This window comes from Strix aluco, chromosome 16 (assembly GCF_031877795.1).
Source record: "Strix aluco isolate bStrAlu1 chromosome 16, bStrAlu1.hap1, whole genome shotgun sequence".
Lineage (NCBI taxonomy): Eukaryota > Metazoa > Chordata > Aves > Strigiformes > Strigidae > Strix > Strix aluco.
In genome coordinates, this window is record NC_133946.1 from 10,832,070 (window position 1) to 10,854,532 (window position 22,463).

The following is a 22,463-nucleotide window of genomic DNA, read 5'->3' on the forward strand; positions in this document are numbered from 1 at the left end:
CATAAAAACGCATCTGGAAAGCAGACATGCACCCCAGCACCTTGAGCTGCCAAGCCCACTGTCCCCCTCTCGCTGACCCTGAGCACGCAACAGCATTTCAGCATGGGAAATGTCCCCCAAAATTCCCTCAGATTGGGAACAGGGGTCCCTTGGCCAGCCGAGGCCACAGCTCCACGCTGCCAGTACTGCAGAGGAGAGACAGACCTTTCCTCTTGGACTACTTTATTTGGTACAACTCAAAACCCACCAACTGCTTGAGCTTCCCAGAACTTCCCTCCCTGAGCGAGCCACAGATCCTGCGGAGAGAGGAGAGGGCTTGTCCCGCTCAGCTTCGTCACCTAGAGGCAGAGAAATCCTCCCCCTCGGCGCCCGCGCGTCTCGCCAGCCCCAGATGCTTCTTCCAGCAGCCCTCACCCTAGAGGCAGCTTCACCTCCTCTTCAAAAAAAAAAAAACAAAACCCCAAACAAAACAAAAAACCCCACAATGAATCAAAAAGAATCAAAAACGAAACTGAAAGCAAAAAGGAAAAAAAAAAAATTAAAAAATACTAAAGACAACAGTGAAGAGTGAATCCTGGCAAGGGCACCGCGTCAGCCAAGCGCTACCGGTCGGTCACCCCAGAGCGACCAGTAAGCCCAGTTCTGGGTCAGGATTGGTGAATCTAAGCAGGCAGCGCCGTGGTGCCTGACCACCACCCCCCCCAAATCCCTAGCCAGCTGGCTCCCCCCTTCAGAGACTCCTTCCCCCACGTCCCCTCGGGCAAGGGCCACCACCGCTGGTGGTCTGTGCAGCCAGCCGGGGGGTCCCCAGGGCTGCAGGCGGGGAAAAAAAATTCCCTTGCGCTACGTGGAGAAGGTGGTAGGGAACGACCCCGAATCCTGCTAATGGATCCGGGTCAGCTCCTCCACGATCTTTATCAGGTCGTCTACGGTGGCCTCCCGCTTCATGCCGCTGCCGTCGTCGATCTGTAAAGGAGAGAAAAAGGCAGCGGAGCACGGGGGCGGCGGGAGGTGCTGAGGAAGACTCCCAGCCTGTCGCGCGTTGAGGATTTACTGCAGGCCTGATTCCTGAGCTTAGGAAGGGCCCATCTCACCTGCAAGTTGGCCACCACCTCTTGCATCTTCGGCCTGCTGATGTCCAGGAAGCTTTCAATCAAGTCGCCATCAATGAACCCCGTAGCCGGTTCCGTCTTGCGTTCAGTGTGAAACGATCTCCAGGTGCCACCGTCAAGGAGCCAAACCCCCGTGCAGCAACACCCACCCACAGCTGCCCCAGGACCACCACAGGATTTGTGCCGCCTTTTTAGGGCCAGATTCATCCTTGAACCCTACAAAATAAGACTCCTCTCTACTGCAGGCAACTTCTCTGCGAGCACAAAGCACCTGGCAAACATGCTCCCACCGGAGATAAACCTCCACCCGGCGCCTGGCTCAGGCCAAATTCACCAGCCAGCCCCCAGCACTGACTGGCCCAAGCTCCTGCGAAAGGATATAAGGAGTGTTCGATCTTGCCCACACTCTTGATGACTTTATTCAGCCTGTTCTGCATGTCCAGGAGGAGGTTGTACCAACTCTCCGACAGCGAGGTCACCAGGCCTGCAAAAAGAAAAAAAAAAAAAAAAATGGAGATGAAGGTTCAGGGCTCAGCCCGGGAGTTGTGCTGGGAGCTGGGACAAAGGAGTTTCAAAGAAAACCTCTCCCCGTTTCCTCTCCTGGAAGTAAACCAGAGAGAAAAGCGGGTTTCTGAGGGGTGTATGGCACAGAGCGTCACTCAGCTGCAGACTGGAGACACGAGGAAGGGGACCCCTCACCCTCCTGCCCAGGCTGGGGACCCCCGGCCCTCACCGATCATGCCGTTGACAGTGCCAAAGAGAACCGAGCCCTGCGTCGGTGTGGACGTCTCGCCCAGGTTCTGCATGACCAGAGAACCGTGACAGAAAACGTTGACAAACTCTCCCAGGTGAGACAGCCCCACCTCCTGCAAGTGCTGGCGCTCCTCGTCGGTTGTGGCTGCGCTGAAATTCAAAGCACCCCCCCGCTCAGCTTGTGCTGGGGCGATGGGAAAGCTTCCCCCGCTCCTCCCAGCTTTCCTGCCACGCATTACACCCCCCCTCACAGCCAGCTCACCTGTCCTTCTGGCACACAAACAAATTGAAAGCATTCTCTGCTCCTAAGAAATTGTCGTCGTCCAGGATCTCCACAGCACTCATCCAGTTTGGATTGAAGTCCCGGGCGATCTGGAAGGGGACAAAGAGGAGACACAGTGTGCCCAGATGGCCTGTCCTGTGATCCAGCATCTTTATTCCACAAAATATCCAGGAGGGAGGCAGGATCCAGCCCATTCCTCTCTGCTAGACAGAGCAGCCGAGTGCGAAAGGCACCAGGACAAGGCCAGGGCACTCCCTGGGCAAAGACAGACCTGCCCGTGCCAAAGCTAGGCCCATTCTTAATAATTTAAGCGCACAGATTGTCTCAGTGCCTGGTCCATCCCTCAGTTACGCCGCATTTACTGACAGAGACGCAGCTACAGTTGCGCTAAACCCTTCTAACTGTCCAACAGGCAGTCCAGATGGCAGCTCCCCACCCCTGGCAGGCAGCAACCTTGCACCCAAAGCCTGCTCTGCTCCAGGCTGCTGATTCATTGCCCAGTTTCCTGGAAGCCTGGGCATCCATCCCTTCAGAAACCACAGGGATCTGCCTAAGAGCACATCCAGGTGATGCTGCTCTCACTGTACAGCCCTACGTCCTTGTCTTCAAAGGGTTGGTGAGGTGAAGTGAGCCAGGCTCCTTTTTTTAATCACCCTAAACACCATTTCCCCTGTGCAGAGCCAACTGGAAGAGGCAGCACAGGCTCCCAGCACGCCTTCAACTACGAGGATTCCAACAGCATCGATACCTCCTCGAAGTTTCCTTCCATGGGCTTGTATGCAAGGAGGAGGACAGACCGCATCAGATCTCCCACGAGGATAAAGTCGCCCTTAGTCTTCAGGTAGAGAGCCATGATGTTGTTGTAATGGTTGCACTCCGTGCGCAGCTCCTTCTCGGCTGTCCACTCGTACAGGCGCACCTGAAGGGAAGGACACAGCTTGGAGCCAGCACGGACACCCACGCCAGCCAGAACACGCTCCTCAATGGAGATCTGCGGGGATCGGGCTGATATCCACCCAGCTGGAGCAGCTTCCAGCTCAGAAACGTGCTCCTCAAAATAAATCAGGGTCTTGTGAGAGCCCTACCGTGCTGTTGATGCTGGCTAACAGCTTCCCGTTGAACTCCACCATGGAATACACAGCTCCCTTGACCTCCTTCTCAGCCAGGCTCTGCAGCTTCCCTAGAATAAACCCACGCACCGCCCGGTTATTTGCTCTGTTCTTCCAAGGGCAGCGAGACCAAGGGATTCGGGAGCTGCTCTAAACATTGCTTCCCTAGAAACTCTCTCGGAGGGTCTGTGGGCAAGTAACAGAGGAGTAACGTGACAGGGGCAGACACAAAGGCAGCAAATCCCATAATCCAGTTCTGGTGAGGGACTCTCGGACTTCTCTAGGAGATGGGGGGGAAAGAGAACATGCTGCGATAGCCTACATTGGAGCAACAGCACCTACAGATGCTGTCTGCGGGCAGCTGGCGGCAGGTCTCAGGAAAAACTCTGCCTGATGCAGGGATGTGAGTGCTCTCAGGCATGAGGAGCTCATCCCTGATCTCCCTCTCAAGCTGCTGGGCTCAGCCACATGAGAAGACCTTCCTCTTACCGTCGGAGTAGTGGAAGACGACAATGCGGCCCTGTTTGGGTTCTGCCTCCTCAGGATACACCATGGCAGTGCCCACGATGAAGTAGGTGTTTGGATCTTTGCCAAGCTTGCAGGAGACCAGGCTTAGGGCGTATTCATTTTGCAGAAACTGGTGAGCATGAAGCACTGTGCAAAAAGGGAAAGGCAGAAACAACTGGGTCCCCCCAGGTCCCAGCAGGCAGCACCTCCACGTGTGACTGGCTCTTAGGAAGGATTTCTTTGCAGAAGGGGTTGTTGGGCGTTGGAATGGGCTGCCCAGGGCAGGGGTGGAGTCCCCATCCCTGGAGGGGTTGAAGAGTGGGGTTGACCCAGCGCTGAGGGATCTGGTGGAGCTGAGAACGGTCAGGGTGAGGTTCATGGTTGGACTGGATGATCTTCAAGGGCTTTTCCAACCCAGATGATTCTGTGTGGGCAAAACAGCTGAAAACTTAAGACACGTCCAAGGTAGCTGCCTGGAGATCTCCTTCTATTCCCCACCACCACTTTGTGCCATCAAAAATCACTATTCCTACGTCCTATGGCTGACACTCCTCCAGGAAAAAGGCTTTGACTGAAGGAAACATGCAAGATCACAGATCCTCACAAGACCATGAAGATCACCAGTCTCAGCCACGCACTGAGGGGCTTGTCCTGGAGGAGAAAACTGGACTAGGGCAGGGCCAGCATTTGGGAGCAGTACCTTCGAAGGTGTGCTGATCTATGATGAGCAGGTTGTGCACCTCCACCTCCTCTCCGAAGGATGTCTCATGCGGCGCGGTGCTGCTGGAGAACAGCTTGCTGGTGCTCACGCTGCTGGACAGGGCCTAGGACACAGTAAGATCAGTCACATCCTCGTGCTACTCCACATCCTCAGGTTGCTCTGCATGGGCTGAGGCAACTGGGGAGCAGATGAATTGATGGGGGAGAAGGTGAAGCAAGGACCTCCTCGGGCTTGAGTAAAGGGACGTGCTCCCTGCGCCAGCAGAGACGCGCAACAGGCACAGCAGAGGTGGCACTGCTGCATTAATAGAAAAGTTTATGCAGTTTTGTGGTTTCTGCCAAAGCTGCTGCCTGGAGGGGGCTTGTGCCTGTGTCCCTGGGAGAAGGAAACCACTTGAGAGCGAGCAGAAGCCTGTACGGGGGGGCTGAAGGAGCAGCACCCAAACCCAAAGGTGATCGGACAGAAGCGCGAGCACGCCGAGGCTGCCAGACAGCAGCAGAGAGCCCTTGTCACCACCATCTCCTCCCAGGCTGCCGCTCAGAGCTTTGGAAGGGAAGATTGTAAAGGAAAATCTGCATCATGCCTGAAGAATGATGATAGTCACAGCCCGGAGCTCAGGGGGGATGTAGCAGCTACCCCCGCCCCTCACCTGGGTGCTGGCGCTGGGTCTGAGCGCAGTGGTGCCCCCGCTGGCATCCTGCACCTCGATACGACTGGAGAGCACGCCGAAACACTGTGATACCTCCTGGTAGCAGATCTTCCTGCGGGACAAAGAGAGCTGGGTGGGGAGGAGAGCCAGGACAGGCCACCCCAAGGAGGCTCCGGAGACAAGAAACAGAGCAGTTCGCTTGCCCAGACTGCTCTCAGCACAAGCCACCAGTTCAGTCCGCATGCCAACGGAGCCCACAACGGGAACGCTGACTGGAGTCTTCCCCCAGCCTTGTCCCGTGCAGCAGACTCAGGCCCTGGACCAGGCTCCCTCCCCCTGCTCAGCTCACCTGGGCGATTCAAAGAGGGGAACCGTGCGGATGTGCAGCTTCTGGATCTCATCAATGGTGCCGATTGTCAGGGTGCTGTTATTAGCCAAGGCCAAGCTGTACGGGGGGAAAAAAAAAAAAAACAACTAAAAACATTAGCAATGGTGCTTGTAAGGCAGGTGGCACAGCAAGAACCTCCCTTTACTCCATACCCTTCAAAACTGCTGATCCCAGGGCCTCCGTTTGCCCAGCCCAGGGCCCCCCAGCCCGCATCACACAAAGCAAGGTGCAGGCTGACCTGTCGGGATACCCATCCGAGTTGAGGGGACACATGTAGTTCACCTCCTTCAGGTTGACGTTGGAGAAGACTAGCTTGTGGTTACTGCTGTAGATGACGGTGGGGCGGTCGGAGCAGGCAAACACGTTGGTGGTGGACAGAGAGCGGAAGGTCCTCAGGACAGTGGGCTGGGTCCCAAGGGTCACCTTCTTTCGGTCGCTCAGCAGACCTGCAGGAAAAGGAGCAGTGGTGTTGGGAGCTGCTGCAACAGAGCTCGTGAGAGCAGGACAGTAGAGAGCAAGGCGGCTGCAACATCTCAGGAAGAAATGAGGGTGGGTGAAGGCATCCTGCTGTCAGCACACGGCAGGGAAGGAATGGGTGTAAATATTGGTCTCCTTTCTCCAGAATCTGCTGGAGAAATCCACCAACTCCCAGTGTGCGCAGCCAGTCCCACCCGAGCAAGACCCCATCACAGTGAGAAAGCAAAAAAAGGAGAAATCTCTCTCCAGAAGGATGAAAGAAAGCACAGGTCAGGGTTAGGGTTAGGCCCTGTAGTCACCTGTCTCGAGGCTGAGGCCAAAGTAGAAGAGAGCTCCGTCCCCCAGGGCACACAGAAGGTAATGGCTGCTCTCGAAGGTCGTCATCAGGATGGAGCGAGGGATAATTTCTGCAGGGAGCAGGAGAAGAGAAGGCTGATGTCACTCAGCTGTATGAGGAGCAGCTGAGGGAACTGGGGGGGTTTAGTCTGGAGAAGAGGAGGCTGAGGGGAGACCTCATCAACCTCTACAACTCCCTGAAAGGAGGGTGCGGAGAGGGGGGATGAGTCTCTTGACCCAAGGAACAAGTGACAGGACAAGAGGGAATGGCCTCAAGCTGCGCCAGGGCAGGGTCAGACTGGCTCTTAGGAAGTATTTCTTTGCAGAAGGGGTTGTTGGGCATTGGAATGGGCTGCCCAGGGCAGGGGTGGAGGTCTTTTCCAATCTGGATGACACTGGGATTCTGTGATTCAGCCGTGCAGCAGCCCCAGGAGAGCCCTACCTCCTCCCAGCATCTCCTTGTGCAGCAGCTCAAACGAAGGCAGCTTGAGGATGCGGGCAGAGATGTCAGTCCAGAGCCCGATGGCGCACAGCGGGGACATGCCGTTGGTGTCTCCCAAAGGGGTGATGTCCAGACAGGCGACTTCATGCTCCATTTCTGTGCAGCTGGCAGGGAGGAGGAAGCAGACAGAGGTGTCTGTCTCGAGCCCAGAGACAGGCAGCAAAGACTGAGAGCCCTCGGGCCAGGGGGAGAGATGTGCACCCACCTGATCTGTCTGAGCTCCTGGGGTCGGATCTCCAGGTAGTACAGGGCTCGTCCCACAGCCACCACTACCTGGTTACTGTTACACGAAGCCACACTGATGTTCTTTCCATTGGGCTCCTTCCACTCGCTCACCAGGGCTTTGGGATCCTGACTAACCAGTCTCACAGAAGCAGAGGTGATCTGGGGAGAGAGAACACCTCTGCTCAGAACCAGAACAACATCTCCCTTCCAACATCGGCCCTGTCAAACCCTGTGCCTGGTAAGCAACACAGATCTAGGTTTAGCCCCTCCAATCAATAAGGGTTGTACTGAGAGATATCTGCATTCCCCTAGAACCAGCTTTACCTGGATCAATTGCTGATGTGCCACGTTGCCACAGAAGAAAGTCTGCTGGTCATCCACAAACCCTGTGAGCTCTGTCTCTTCTACTTCCTCTCCGTTTAACATAAGCACCCTGAACGGGCAAGGGAGCTCCTGTTACATCACTGTCCCAAACGTGGCCGAGAGCCTGGCTCAGCCTGACCCCCACCTTACCTGGTCTGGCCAACAAAGGACAGCACCAAGGTATTGTCTGTTTCACGATGAGAGTCTGACCTCAGGGGCCACAAGCCTGCAACAAAGAGAGGCCCCATTTGCTCACAGTGAATATTCCAAAAGCTGGTGGGTGGCAAACGTCCTGCCCCACACCCCAACCTCAGTCTGTGCCCCCGACATGTCCCCCCGCAGCCCCTCTCAGGCCATGGGTTGTATCCCACAGCCCTGAAGAGCTCACGCACCTTTAATCCCTGGCAAGTCGATGCTGGCGTGCTCGTGAATCCCAATGCCATTCCGGATGATCCGCAGGGAACCCTCTTTAAATGCACCCGAGCACGTGACCAGCTGGAGAAAAAAGTAGATTATCTTTACTGACTATTGCTGGGAAGTTTCCCTACTCCTCCTTGGAGTGATGGGTTCAGAAGATGAGGTAACCCATTTCCTCCGCTTCTCAGAGGAAGTTTTTTGGCAGCTGATCCTTCCCCATTGCACAAAGGCAACCTCTTCCTCCCAAACAGGGGTACCCAAGAATTAGGGTACCCACTCACACCACTCTTCAGCGTAAGACCTCAATACCATCCCTACACCTGGATAAGACTTTGAGATCCTCCAATAAATGGTTTGGAGGCTTTTCCTTCCATGGACAACCCACACATACACCTGGCCAGCCTAAGACATCCCCAGCACTGAGAAAAGAAAAGCAGAATCAACACTACCTGCCCTTGACCTTGTCTTTCCAGGTCTACCACACACATGTCAACGATGGGGCCGAGGTTGGTGAAGGTCTCCATAGCCATTACGTAGGATCCCTGCTCATTGCTGTCCACGTTGAGCTGTGAATAAACACAATCATCGGCTTTCAACGAGCCAGACCGAGCAAGGGGAAAGGGCGTAGGGCAGACAAGAAAGGAAAATTTATCCACATACACCTCTTGAGGCCATGAAGAAAATAAATATGTACAAAATCCTGTCTGAATGCACAACGAAGGCAGGAGACGGCTGCCACGTACCTTCACAAGCTGGGAATCCCCGAGCCGAGAACCGACAAACACAACTCCGTTGTCCAGGTAGGTCAAGCACTCTGCAATGGATGTCTGGGGATTGAGAAGACACGGATGAACCACCACGAGCATGAAAAAGACCCTGGGACAGCCCACAAGCACCACATCGGAGCTGCAGCCCAGCGGGAAGACCCAGGGCACAGGAGAGGAATTTAATCCCTTTACAAAACCCACGGAGTGCAAACTTCTCTCCCAGGGACAGCACACAAGCACCAGGCAAAAACCTGAGAAGAAGGTGTAAATTTTCAAATGCCCAGATGGGGAATTTCCCAGCAACCGACAGTTCAGAGCGGCGATAACTGTGAAACATCACCCCACTCCGGGCTCCAAAAGAGACACCGTTCCCACCACTCCGTCCTCAGCGGAGCATTTCCAGCCCGTGGAGCCTCCCAGCCCCACGGGGAGAAGCGAGAGGGACAGTTTGAGTCCTACCTCGCCGAGCAGTTCCACACGCAGGTCCTTCAAGGTGACAGTGCCGTCCATCTGCTCCTCCTTCTCCAGGAGCAGCATGAAGAGGCGTCCTTCCATGTCCCCCAGCAAGTAACGGGACCCATTGGGGTCCACACGGTTGTGGCACACAATTGTACTTTGCTGCGTGCAAAAGAGTTTGAAGAAACCCGTTGAAACAGCCCCTAACGGGCATCTAGCAAGGACCACTGTACACACCAGAAGGGAACAACCCCATCCACAGCACATCGGCTGTAGTTACAGCACAGTCCTGCTCCTCCTGCATGGGGAGGGCTGGATTCACCCTTCAATAGACCGTATCAGCAAAACCAACCAGAATCTGTGGTCAAACAGGCTTGGTTCTGGTCACTAGGAACCACCTCACATTCCTAAATTAAACATGTCGCTAGCCTGTTCACAGCACAAAAAAGGTGCCAAGAGAAAGCCTGTTTTCAAGCCTGTTTTCCTAACGCTGGGCCATCCACAGATGCAGGGATGCTATTTGGGACCTGCAGAGCTCCAAGCCTGCTGCAACTCCAGACCCAAGCTCTGCAGACGTTTCGCTCTGTGTGGTAGATGTTGTCTGGTCTCCTGTCAACATGTTTGGTTTTGGTTTAAGAATCCTGATCTTGCAGATCTTTATTGTATGCAAATACCCCCCTGGCCTTGAGTAGAGATGTGTCTGCGCTCTGTTGCGGGTCAAGGCCCAGATCTATGTCAGCAGAGCGTGGGTGACTCGCTTCGCCTGCTCCAATATAACACCCTCCATCACAGAGCTCCAGTATCAGTCTGAGAGCCTGCAGGCATCCAGGCAACAATATTAGTATTTCTTTACCCAAGATCTACAGCCCTTTTCTAGCCTGTCATTATTTCCAGCTTAAAAGGATCTTCTGATGACAGCACAAGCTCTGTCAGCCCCGAGCGGCACCTCAGCTGTGCTTTTTCTGCTTCCTGCACCGTTTAAATGTGGGAACCGGCCCGTTCCTCTGACAAAAACCACAAGCTCAACTTTGTCACAAACTCTGCAAAGCCTTTTTTCCTTTGAACAAGTGCCCCAATCATACACCAGCAGACTCAAGTCTCCAAGGGGCTCATTCATATCTTTTGCTGCCTGAAATGAAACCAGGTTCTGGCCTGGACCCATGCCCAAGCCACACGCTACCTCCTAATTAATCCCCTTCTTTGAGGCCCAAACAACCTTTTGGCTTTACTGTACCATTTCCAAGCACTCCACAGAGAGCAGAGCCAGATGCTGCAGCACAAGCACGCACTGCCACCAGTACTGGGATCACATACACCCCTCAGGCCCCAAAAAAACACAGACCGGGCATCGTACAAAACATCCACACTTGCCAAACCTCTGGGAGTAAGAGGCCCTGTTAGGCTACAACTGGAGACAAGAGCAGTTTAAATTCCTGACTACAAGTAGCCCAACGCCCTCTGAGATACCTGGGAATAGAGGAATTGCCCGGGACACATTTCTTGATCTCAGTAGGCTCTCACCTTGATGATAGGTGGGGCTATAGCTAAATATTTATCTCCGTTGTGGTAGGTGATAGACTCCTGCCCAATGATGATCGCACCTCCAAAAGGCTCTGGCACTGTGCAGGGGAGAAGACAAATATCTTGTTAGAGAACCTGTGCAGCAGCGCTGAGGCATTCAGCCTTGAGGATGAAACGGGAGGGAAGATCTTTGACAAAGAACCACCAACCTGCAATGACCATGGAGGCTTCAGCCTCCACGTTCTCCTGTTTCCACGGACCTTTGTTAAACTCCTTCTCGCGCAGGGACACCTCGTACGTCTTGACGTGGCGACCCTGGGGGTCCTGAAAGAGAAGCCACATGTGACGTCGTACACTGATGACGGCAACGGAGGCTCCAGAGGCAGAGCTGACCAGCAACCTGGGAAGCGAGGAGATTCCACCTCTTCTCCTGGAAAACCACCATCACCAGCGAGCTGCGGCCGCTTCCCACCCTGCCCTCCTCCTCTGCAGTCTCCCTCAAACCACACACGTGTCTGAACATCCACACACTGATGTTCTCCCTAACTTTATGAGATGTAGAACAACCTCTGAAAAAAACCCTGCGCCAAAAGACACGGAAAACTGGTTTTGTACTGTTTATAGAAGTGATTTTTCTGGGACTCATATTGATCTGACGCACAGTGCTCTAAAATCTAGGCACAAGTGCCACTCCACATCGTCACCACCTCCAGCTCCAGCAAAGCGTTCAGGAATTCAGCTCTGCAGGTGCCGGAGCAGCTGAGCTCCCATCTCAACGTTCCTCAAGCCTTTCAGCCCAGTTTCCTCGGGAAACATAATCTGCTGGCCAAATAATTCCCCTCGGTGACTCCATTCCAGTAATTCCTAGCCCAGTGGGCAATTTCAACCAAACCTGAGGCACATGGAGGTCTCCGAGGCAGCGAGTCCACGCAGGCTTCACCAAAATATGGGGTGGGTGGGGAAGAGATCCCCAAATCAGCACCCTGCTATGGGAAAGGTGGTCTGTGCTAACAAGCGCTTGGGAACCGGCGCGGGCAGGAGGCCTACAAGCACCCAAAGCACAAGAGAGGGCTTTGAACATCACCCACAGACCCATTTCAAGTCTCAAAAGCTAAGACAAGGCTCTAAATCACAGGGAGCCAGGTCTCCTTAGCCACGTTGTTCATAGAACTACTTAAAAAGAGCTGTTCATCTTCTTAGTTATTATACCTCCCCACTTTTCAGATCTAAGTAAAAGCATTTTTTTCCTCCCTGTAGCCATCAGCTCTGCACACAAACGCTGGCAGGAAAGCTGGGCACCTCCTGGCTCACCCCTCACAGCCTCTGCTGCTTGGCAAATGTCCTCAGTGACGGCACTCCAGAGCCCGAGGTCCTGGCCAGAGCCAGCAGTGCAGCACCGAGGGGAGCAAAGAGAAGTCCTGGCTGACAGAGAAGGGGAAGACAGGAAGAGAAATAGTTCTGCGGGGAGGAGAAAGCTGAAGTGGGGCTGTTAAAATGGCAGAGGAGTCACTAATGAAACTTTCGATATTTCTAGACCTTTTTATTCCAAACCACAGCTGCTCACAAGCGTGGTTTTTTTAATATTTTTATGAACTTCCCCTTTTTGTGATACCTTCCTCTGGTTTCAGAGCTACACAAAAATTATCTCAGATTATGTATTCAGTCCAAATCCTATGATAATGATTAATAAATTGAAAAGGAATCAAAGCAGCAGCTTGGAAACGTTCCCCTCTCCACACACACGCAAGTCAGACACCCAGGGACCAAAACAAAGCCAGAGTTTTATGTAAGGCCTAATGAGTCAGAACTTACATCTCGCTCCTGCTGCAAGGAGAAAATTCATATTAAGAGTGTTAGACATGGAACAAGCTATTAATTTACTCTTTATTCATACAATAGAGGTTTATAACAAATGAACCCTTAATTGATTTGTTCTGACTTAATCTGTAAAGATGCCAAGATCTCCAGATAAGACCTTTTTTTACTTGATGACTACAGGGGGTGTCCAAGCTCCTCCTTTATGATACTCTTGAGTACCCAGTGGAAACTGGTGTGCTCCTGTCCACACCCTGAGACAGAGTTTAAGATTTTATCTAAATCACCATCCCTCTCTGCCTCAGTTTCCCCAGCACGCGACAGCAACGGTACTAATCCAACTCATGGGTAAACTCAGCACTTTCCAGAGCAGCACACCGCTGCCACGAGGCTTCCGGGCTTTGGGGAAGTCACCCAGCCAGCGAGTCAAAGCCAGAAATACACAATAAACCAGTCGCCCTTATTGCTTATTTCTAGAGCAAAGCCGCGAGAGTCCGTTTGGGCGCCAGGTTTCAGAGTCAGTGCGGCTGCACGGGAGAAAAAAATATGGTCCCCACATCCACTCCCCAGTCACACAGAAACGGGACAGCCACGTGTTGTGAAAGCGTGCACGACATGGTCAGGCTCCAGTCTGCCCTGCAAGGGATCACGACTCCCTCCTCCCTGAAATAAGAGCGGAACAGCAGTGCTTTTTGTAAGAAAACCGCTCGTTTCAATGCATTAGTTGAAAATCCTTTGCTTTTTCAGATCATCAAACCCCTCCCTGTTTTACTCCTTTTTTTGGGCACACTGTTAAATCATCACACGAGTGTTTGCGAGGTAGGTGGGATACATGAGGGCTGGGGACACTTCCCAACAACGAGGGAGAGCACCAGCTCCCCACAGGGTGGGGGAAGAGCACTGTCCTGACACAGGGGAATCTGGGCTGCCCTCCCAACCCGTAGTTATGTGGTGACGAAGTGATTTTTTCCCCCCACTGTGTCTTTATTCAGTGTCAGGGGAGTTCAACAGCACCCACCCCTCTTGGGAAAAAATAATAGTGACTTTTGAAACAGTAAATAACCAAGTTGCTGCTTCCCTGTGGTTTGTAGCAGCAAACTCATGTCATAAGAGCTAAGAACTACGCTGAAGCTGAACTAAATCACACCAGAGCCTGTGCTGTAGTCCCAGGAAGTTTCAGCTAGGTCCAGGCTAGTCCTGACCTCGACAAAGCAAAGATAATCCCTCGCCCAGTCAGCACAGCAAAGGCTCTTTGGTTCACAATAAAGGTTTAGAGAAAGGCCTACAATAACTGCCCCCAGGACAGAGGACCCAGGTGATGAGAGAGGTTATGGCCCCTCTTCACACCCCTGGAGCGGCCTCACAAATACCAAACAAAACATATTTCTTTTTTTCTTTTTTTTTTAAAAGGGGAATGCTCAAGTCTCTCAAGTCTAATCCAGCTGCTCAGCACTTGCTGGGAAGCCCCACGCTCTCCTCCCGAGTGCTTAACATCGGAAGCATTGGCTGCCCAGTTCTCCTGTGAGAGAACGTGGCTTCCCCTCTCCCAGAAACGGAAAAAAGCAGCACAGAGGAACCCAGATTTTCCTCAGCTACACAATGAGGCTGCAGGAGCCAGAACTGCCTCTCGCTCTGTCCGAAGCACTGCTTTCTGTTGGCTCCAGGACACAGCTGCTGCTCCAAGCCCTTTGGAAGCCCTTTAGAGACCTTGGCTGGTGCTCCAGCACCCTCCACCTGAGTCACCAAGCGAGAACAAAGTACCTGGTAGACGAAGCAGATGGTCGGAGCCTGACAGCCATAGAGAAACTTCACATCGATGACTTGGAGCTCTTCCAGGCGGATGTTAAAAGCCTTTAACTCCTTGTTCTCCCGGTCCAGGGGAATGACCTTGAAGAGGCCATCATAGAGCCGCAGGCCGATCATCCGGCACTCGGGGTCGATGATGCCAATGATGCCGGTCTCCGAGGGACGGCCGATGCGATCCTGAGCGAGAGGTCCGTGGGGAGGGGAAAGACAAAGGGAGATCAGTGTCAAAAAAAGACCACCTCCGTGGGACTCGAGCATAGCAGGTACAAGTTACCACCCCTCAGCTGAGGAAGGACTCCCTGCACACCTCCCAACAGGCTTTAAAATACCATCTGGCAAGCCAAAGGTGATTTATGCACCTCCTGCCTAAAGTAGTGGGTCCTTTCCACCAGAGAGCCCGGCAGAGCTCCCACAGCACACACTTCCTCTCTCCCGGGAACCAGGAACTCCAGAAGCAGACCCTGCAACTGGTTTTCTAATCCCAACTCTCTCCTGAACAACCTCAGAGAAGCCACATCGCTGTCCCACGCCTCTGCTTTCTGTCACTGCTGGAGAGCAACACTCTCTGCTACCGTGAAGTGCCTTGATCTCCACGACCAAAAAAATCACCCTCCAGAAATCCAGCGCTGTTATCAGCCTCCCCAGCCCCCTCGGTGCTGCTTGGCGGGGGCCGATATCAGCATCTCCGTGTGTCACGAGGCAGAACCGTGGCATAGGAAGATTAAGCACTTTTCCCCCAGCACACTAACACCCTACTGACAGGACATGTCCACCTACATCTCCTGCCTGTAACCCCCTGCTCAGGTCCACCAACAGTGAGTCAGTGGAAGCTCAGTGCCTGGAAACAGATGGAAGATATTTTGGCTTGACAGCTGATGGAAACCATTTGGCTAATTACTAACAAAAAGCTAAAGAGACATGGGAATTTCTGACCTGCTCAGAAGGTGTGATTTTAATCCATATAAAACCGAAAAATGAAAAGTAGCTACAATTATTAACGATGTTGTGTGACCATGACGGTAAGAGTAACTTCAGCAGCCATGCTTCCGGTATGCAGCGTGTAGAGACCAGCCACAAATACCAGAGAAGTCATTTCCCAGGGAAAATTCTACCTAACATCAAGTTTTGAGTACTAATTCTCTTTACAGTAGGAGTATTTCAAGTTAACCTTATTATTCTGCAAAATACCCCAAGAAAACAGCTGTAGCTGTGTTGTCCTCAAGCCCTGACTCACTGCAGGAAAAAAACCTCTGGAAATACCAGTGAACCGTATCGGCGCCAGTGGGAAGCAAAGAATCGTAAATAATAAGGCAGAAACCCATCACCCAGGCTCGCCTTCGATACTGGCAAAACAAAACCATCCCTAAGGAAGGGAATTCCCCGCTTCCAGGTGCTGCAGCTTCACTCACCTGCACGTTGCCATGGGCCCGGGTTATAATATCAATGCTGTCCCCGTTCTGCTTGTACTCAAGGATGCAGGCGTTATACTTGGCTGTCAGGATGAACAATAAATCCTTGCTCTCCCCCTGTCAAAGCAGAGCAGCAGAGTGTCTTCAGGAGGGTGTCAGAGGCAGCAGCCCCAGCACGTTCACTCCTGTCCCCCTCCCCGCAGCTGGAAAGCGGCCCCCTCCCCGCAGAGCACCCACCTTGGGGCGGAAGAGCTCCATGACAGCGGTCTTGCCGTACATCCCCACCTCCTTGACGGGCCGCAGCCCCTCTGCTGTGACCACATAGATCTCCAGTCGCGTGTTTTTAGCGATCAGCAGGTTCAAATCCTCCGCCGAGGTGAAGTGCCCTGGAAAATGGAGAGAAGTCATTGGTGAGACACAAAGAAGCGAAGAGGCGGCACCTTGGGGTGCTCTCACTGAACGATCTGCAGCAGCCTGACGATCCTGGGGAGGCTGGCCCGCAGCCCCACACCAAACACCAGCCTCCCTGCAGCACCCTGAAACCCCAGGATCTTCCTCTCAACACCTGGCCCCCTCAGGAACCACCTTCCCTGAGCTCCAACTTCTCGTCTTTCCTCAGGGAACCCCATTCCCAGAGGCAATACCCCAAAACACCTCACAATAAGGCAAGACACAGCGACAGACAGAGACATCACCTCTCCCCACAGCACCCCAACCCTCTGCTGCTCTGTAACCCCCTCAGGAATGCCACTATGCTCTCAGAAACCTCAAGCCTGTCCCAGATCGAGACACCCCACTGCACCCCCAAAAACCTCATTGCAACCCCAGTGCCCCACAGCACATGAACCTCCACACATCCCCAGTGCCCCACAGCACCCTGCAAAGAAACTCAAGACACCCCCAACTCCCTCAATGCCCCACAGCACCCCAACAAACCTTAAGTGTCCCCATCCCCCCGCTCCCGACTCCTCCTAGTGCCCTACAACCCACCTACAAACCTCAAGGCAGCCCAAGGGCCTTCAACACTCCCGCAGCCCCCCCACCCCACCCCTCAGCACACCCCAAAGCACTCACAGTCCCCCCCATAAACCTCGGGGAACCCCCTGGTTCCCCTCACAGTGCCCCACAACCCCCTCCACGGGCCTCAGCACCCCCCAACCCCCCACTGCCCCCCCAGGAACATCAATGTCCCTCCAGCTCCACGGTGCCCTCCAGGCACCCCCGAACCCCTCAGCCCTCCGCTACCCCGTAGCCCCCCATCACCCCCCAAAGGCCGCACAGGCCCCAGCGCCGCGATCGTTAGGCCAGGGCGGGGGGGGGGTGGGGGGGGTGGTCCTGGGGCCGCCTCCCCAGCAGTACCGGTGACGCAGCCGTTGACGGCCGTCGGCTTCTGCGCCGTCACGACGTAGTTATAGGACATGGCGGCGGACCAAAACGGGGGCACCGGAGCAGGGCTGAGGCAGTACCGGGAGCGGGGCCTGGCGCGGCCTCTCCGCCACCGCCGCCACCGCCTCTTCCGCCCGCCGCCGGCGTGACGTCAGCGGAAGGGGCCGCGCGGGGCCGCTCTAGGCCGCTGGGAGGACCCCGAGGAGCAGACGAGAGAGCAGGTAGGGAAGGGGGATGCTCCAGCGGGTTCCTCCTCCGGGAGGCCTTTGATGGGGGTGGTCTTCATTTGGGGGTGCAGCCCCTGGTCTCCCCACAGCCCAGGGGATCCCTGTTGGGGAGGGGATGCTCCCATCCTGGTCCCACCCCCTATCCCGGGCGGGGGGGGTGTCCCACTTGGGGAGTGCAGCCCCTCCTGCTTCTTCGACTGCACCCCGGAAGGGGGGTGCACCCTCTGGGCCCCCCAACACACCCCAAAAGAGGGATCCCTGCTGAGGGGGTGCACCCACCCTGGTCCCCCTCTGCCCCACGGTCAGTGCCCCCCCTTCCCCTCTGCCCCAGGAGGGATCCCTGTTCAGGGGGATGCCCCCACCCTGGTTCTCCCCCACACCAAGACGGGGGTCCCTGCTTGGAGGGGGTGCTCTCATCCTGGTCCCCCACCCCATGAGGAGATTCCTGCTGTGAGGTTTGTCCCACCCTGATCCCTCCACCCCAGGAGGTGGTCCCTGTTTGGGGACAACGCTGAACCCAGCACCCCATAATCCCTCCCTGTCGCCCTCCTGCCATCCCCGTGGCACCCCCGTGTGGGACGGGGACCTGTCCCCGCCGGTGACGGACCTTGCCCTCCCCTTAGCCCCCGCCGCCTCCCGACAGAGTTTGGACTCGGAGCTAAAGGCTGCGGCGGGATCCTCCGCCATCCCCCACCGCCCGCATGGAGGTGAGCCCGGGGTGGTGGGGACCCCCCTGCTCCCCGCCCCCCCTCCTCCACCATACCCCACCACCATCACCCCTCTGTGCCACCAGGTCCCCAAGAAGCTGGTGAACTCGGTGACGGGCTGCGCCGATGACGCGCTGGCGGGGCTGGTGGCCTGCAACGCCGGCCTCCGGCTCCTTCAGGGACACCGGGTGGTCCTGCGTGCCGATCTGGTAGCCATCCGGGGCCGGGTGGCCCTGCTCTCCGGTGGGGGCTCCGGCCATGAGCCCGCCCATGCAGGTGAGCCCCTTGCCCCTGCCACGGGCCGGTTGCCCCCCGACACAGCCCTGAGCACCCCATCCCACTCCGCAGGGTACATCGGGAAGGGCATGCTGACCGGTGTGGTGGCTGGGGCCGTCTTCACCTCTCCGGCCGTGGGCAGCATCCTGGCAGCCATCCGGGCGGTGACACAGGCTGGTGCAGGTAGGGTGGCACGGTGGGGTGCGGGTCAGGGCTTCACCCCCCATCACGGCTTCACCCCCTTGCCTTGCTGTCCCCCCCCCTACCTCCAGCTGGGACCCTCCTGATCGTGAAGAACTACACCGGGGACCGGCTCAACTTCGGGCTGGCGCTGGAGCGGGCGCGGGCGGAGGGGGCTGACGTGCGGATGGTGGTGGTGGGGGACGACAGCGCCTTCGCCGCCCCGAAGAAAGCCGGGCGCCGCGGGCTGTGCGGCACTGTCCTCATACACAAGGTCTGTCGGGGTCCCACCGCATCCCTGTGGGGATGGGGGATTTTGGGGGGGGAGCAGGGGGACAGGGGACTCGGCCTGGTAGTCCCTCACCCACCGCTGCCCTTCACAGGTGGCAGGGGCCCTGGCTGAGGCGGGGGCGAGCTTGAACGAGATTGTCAAGAGGGTGTCGGCGGCTGCCAAAGCCATGGGTACACTTGTGGGACCCCTTGCTGCCTTGTGGGGACCCCCGGGGGGGCTGGTGATCCCAGGGGGGATGCTGTGCCCTCCCCCACCCCTCCTAGCTATTCACAGCCCTGGGGCAAACCTGAGCCCCCACCATCTTCCCTCCCCACGCAGGTACCCTGGGTCTCAGCCTGTCCCCCTGCAGTGTCCCGGGGTCCAAGCCCACCTTCCAGCTGGCTAACGACGAGATGGAGCTGGGCCTGGGTGAGGAGCTTCCCCCCTGTGTCACCCCCACCCCATACCCCAGCAGGGGCTGAGCATCTCCCCCCCCACCACCAGTGTGGGAGGTGCCCACAGCCTGGGGTGATGCCCCCCCATCTCTGTAGGGATCCACGGCGAGGCGGGTGTGCGCAGGATGAAGGTGAGTGGGGCCCCCCACTTCCTCTCGCTCCTGGGGTCCCCCCCTAGTTCTGCCCTCATGGCCCCGTGCCCCCCAGGTGCTGCCGGCGGACGAGGCGGTGGAGACGATGCTGGCGCACATGACGGACCCCTCCAACGCCTCTCACCTGCCCCTGAGCCCTGGTGAGCCCCCCTGGCCCTCTATGCCCCCCCAAAAAACTCTGCAGGCAGGGGTCTCATTCTGCCCCGTACCCTGCAGGAGCCTCTGTGGTGCTGGTGGTGAACAACCTGGGCGGGTTGTCCTGCCTGGAGCTGGGCATCGTGGCTGGTGCTGCTGTGCGCTCCCTGGGTGAGTGTAGGGGGGGGTCTTGGGGTACCATTCGCTTGCTCTGACCCTTCCTGCAACACCCCCCATCGCTCACGGACCCCCCCTTTTCCCCGTCCCTACAGAGAGACGAGGGATTCGCATTGCTCGGGCCTTGGTGGGCTCTTTCATGACAGCGCTGGAGATGGCCGGGGTCTCCCTCACTCTCTTGCTGGTGGATGAGGAGCTGGTGGGGCTGATCGGTGAGTGCCCGCCAGCGGGGACAGGGCCACGAGGGTCCCCAGACGCTGAGTGATGGGACAGGGTCCCCCTCACCAGTCCCTGAGGTGCCCCAGAGCTGGCTGCCTGCGCAGGCAGCGCTGGCGAGGATCCAGGGGAATCCTGCTGAGTCGGCACCCGCCGCTCTGTCACCTCCTGCTCCGCCAGACGCTGAAACCACGGCCATGGCTTGGCCCAACCTGACCATGGCGCCTGCCACGAGCCAGAGGCAGGAGGTGCCGGCGCCGAAAGAGGGACCGGGGACGACACAGCGTGAGCCCAGCACGGGTACGGGCGGTACAAATCCCCCAGCAGCTGTCACTTTCCCCCCCCACCCCACTCCGTGACTCAGTTCCCCATCCCACCCCGCCAGGGTCGGGCAGGGGTGACATCTCTTCCCCGCAGGGCCCGGCGCAGCGCGGGTGCAGCGGGTGCTGGAGCGGGTGTGCAGCACCCTGCTCGACATGCAGGATGAGCTCAACCAGCTGGACCGTGAGGCTGGTGACGGCGACTGCGGCCACACGCATGCTCGGGCTGCCCGAGGTGGGTGACGGTGAAGGGTGGAGGGGGCTATCAGATGTGAGGGGGGAGAGGGTACCCCAGCCATTGCCTCCCAGGAGTGGGATCTTCCCTGGGGTGTCCGTTCTCAGGGAATGGGGAACCCCGAGCTGTTTGCTCCAGCTGGGGAGCAGGATCTGTCCCCCAGCCGTCCCTTCCTAGGGGACAGGTTCCCCCCCAGCCATCCCTTCCTGGGAGACAGGGTCCCCGCCCCCCCCCCCTCAAAGCTGCCCCTTCCTATGGGACAGGGTCCCCCCCAGCCGTCCATTCCTGGGGGACGTGGTCCCCACACCCTGGGTGCCACAGCTCCAAATGTCTCTGCATCCAGTGGCAGTTGCCCCAAGGCATTGGGGTGGGGGGGGGGGGGGTGTCCCTGCTTGTCCCCAAGAGGGACAGGGATCCCCAGCTGACAACAGGGGTCCCCAGGGCCCAGTGGGTCACCCCCGTGGGGCCAGGGGAAACATCCCAGCCTGTTGTTGCCTCCGTCCCTGCAGCCATCCAGGAGTGGGTGCGCGCGGGGCCCCCCCCGGCAGCCCCAGCCCAGCTCCTCTCCGCCCTGGCCGACCTGCTGCTGGAGCAGATGGGCGGCTCCTCGGGCGTGGTGAGTGCGGGGTGAGAGGAGGAAGGTGGGGGCGCGCTGCTTTGTCACCCTGTGGGGACCCCAGCTGTGTCCCCAGCATGGGTAATGACAGGGCCGGTGTCCCGGCAGCTCTACGGGCTGTTCCTGACGGCGGCTGCCCAACCCCTGCTCAACCACGACGATCTCCCAACGTGGGCCGACGCCATGGACGCTGGCATCGAAGCCATGCAGCGGTGAGTGCTGTGGGACCCTGGGCCCTCCACGGGTCCCCCCAGTCCCTCTCTAAAACCTTGCCAACTCCCCTGCACCCCACGCAGGTACGGAGGAGCTACGCCGGGAGACAGGACGATGGTGAGTGCTGGAATCCTGAGGGAATGCGGGGCAGAGCCACCTCGCTTCCTACTAGCCACGGAGGGGCTACCAGCCTGGCTGGCTCTAAGCCCCTTTTTTTTTTCACCCTGTCTCTCCCAGCTGGACTCGCTGTGTGCTGCGGCGCAGGCTCTGCATGGCCTGCGCAGCCCCGGCGCAACCCTGCTACCAGTGCTGGCCACCGCCGTGGAGGTACGGGGGAGCCCAGCACGGCAAAGCCCAGAGCGGGCAACCCAAAGCCATGCTGGCAGGGGAAACGGGGTGGGAATCGGGGTGCTGGGTAGCCCAGCCGCATCCTGAGCGTGCTCCATGTGTCCCTGGCAGAGTGCAGAGGCTGCAGCAGAGGCCACGAGGACCATGGAGGCCGGAGCAGGCAGAGCCAGTTACATCAGCTCAGCCCAGCTGCTGCAGCCCGACCCAGGGGCCGTGGCCGTGGCGGCCATGCTGCGAGCCGTGCTGGATGGGCTACGGAGCTGAGGGGCAACTGGCCCTTGGGCACCCCCCGCTGCGGCTCTGGTGGTGATGGGGGACGTGGCAGCACATCCCATGTACCCCCAATAAACGTTTGTGGTCCGGCTGAGCTGGCGCAGATAATCCATCGCCAGGAGAGGGGAGGGGATTGGGGCTTGGGGGGGGGTTGCACCCCGTTCCTCCAGGATGTGTCCCCCTGGGAAAGGGGGGAGCCAGCGGGTCCTGTGCCCCAGCACGAGCGTGACTGCTGGGGAGGAAGGAAGCTGCTGGTCTGGCCACGAGCGGTCCCCACTGGGTGTTGAGAGGGGAAACCACAGGGCTCACATGGCCCCAGGCACGGGGTTTGGAGGAGACTCTGGGAGAAGGACAAAGAACCAGAGGACAGCAAAAAAGGACCAGGGGACAGGCTAAAAGGACCAGGGGATGGCAAAAAAGGACCAGGGGATGAGGAAAAAGGACCGGGGGCAGCGGCAGAGCCTGCCCTGCAGCACAGGGTGGCCCCAAGCTGGGGGTAACGGCCAGCGTGAGCCCAGGCTGCCAGGGGAGCTGGTGGCAGAGGGGAGGGTCTGTAGGGGCCAAGGCAGGCCCTCAGAGGGGGGACACAGCCCCCAAGTAGCGTGGGTTGGCTTGGAGCTGCTCCCCGGGTACCCACCTCTCCCTGCTCTGGTTCCTGGG

General features: G+C 57.3%; 2 protein-coding genes across 4 annotated transcripts; one reads left to right on the forward strand and one right to left on the reverse strand.

The window, feature by feature from the left end:
* Positions 1-205: 205 nt before the first annotated feature.
* DDB1 (damage specific DNA binding protein 1) lies at positions 206-17,130 on the reverse strand. Its single transcript, XM_074842087.1, has 27 exons — positions 16,976-17,130; positions 15,854-16,002; positions 15,617-15,733; positions 14,163-14,384; positions 10,796-10,910; positions 10,587-10,684; positions 9,069-9,227; positions 8,586-8,669; positions 8,292-8,408; positions 7,818-7,920; positions 7,576-7,651; positions 7,387-7,495; positions 7,043-7,221; positions 6,778-6,941; positions 6,299-6,406; positions 5,761-5,968; positions 5,484-5,579; positions 5,135-5,246; positions 4,465-4,588; positions 3,747-3,911; positions 3,234-3,328; positions 2,897-3,067; positions 2,128-2,237; positions 1,846-2,015; positions 1,494-1,596; positions 1,095-1,218; positions 206-966 (listed from the first exon to the last, which is right to left on the reverse strand). The coding sequence occupies exons 1-27, from the start codon at positions 17,034-17,036 to the stop codon at positions 883-885; spliced, it is 3,423 nt and encodes a 1,140-aa protein (XP_074698188.1). The 5' UTR covers positions 17,037-17,130; the 3' UTR covers positions 206-882.
* TKFC (triokinase and FMN cyclase) lies at positions 17,065-21,897 on the forward strand. 3 transcript variants are annotated; one of them, XM_074842132.1, is made up of 19 exons: positions 17,172-17,223; positions 17,561-17,684; positions 17,853-17,936; positions 18,023-18,212; positions 18,285-18,395; positions 18,485-18,666; positions 18,776-18,854; positions 19,003-19,092; positions 19,215-19,249; positions 19,326-19,410; positions 19,487-19,576; positions 19,678-19,794; positions 19,979-20,098; positions 20,216-20,353; positions 20,863-20,969; positions 21,078-21,181; positions 21,266-21,299; positions 21,420-21,509; positions 21,642-21,897. In XM_074842132.1, the coding sequence occupies exons 3-19, from the start codon at positions 17,931-17,933 to the stop codon at positions 21,792-21,794; spliced, it is 1,731 nt and encodes a 576-aa protein (XP_074698233.1). In that variant the 5' UTR covers positions 17,172-17,223; positions 17,561-17,684; positions 17,853-17,930; the 3' UTR covers positions 21,795-21,897. The 3 variants fall into 3 exon arrangements, with proteins under 3 accessions (XP_074698234.1, XP_074698232.1, XP_074698233.1); XM_074842131.1 differs by lacking the exon at positions 17,561-17,684 and having other exon boundaries at positions 17,139-17,223; XM_074842133.1 differs by lacking the exons at positions 17,561-17,684; positions 17,853-17,936 and having other exon boundaries at positions 17,065-17,223.
* The last annotated feature ends 566 nt before the right edge of the window (positions 21,898-22,463 follow it).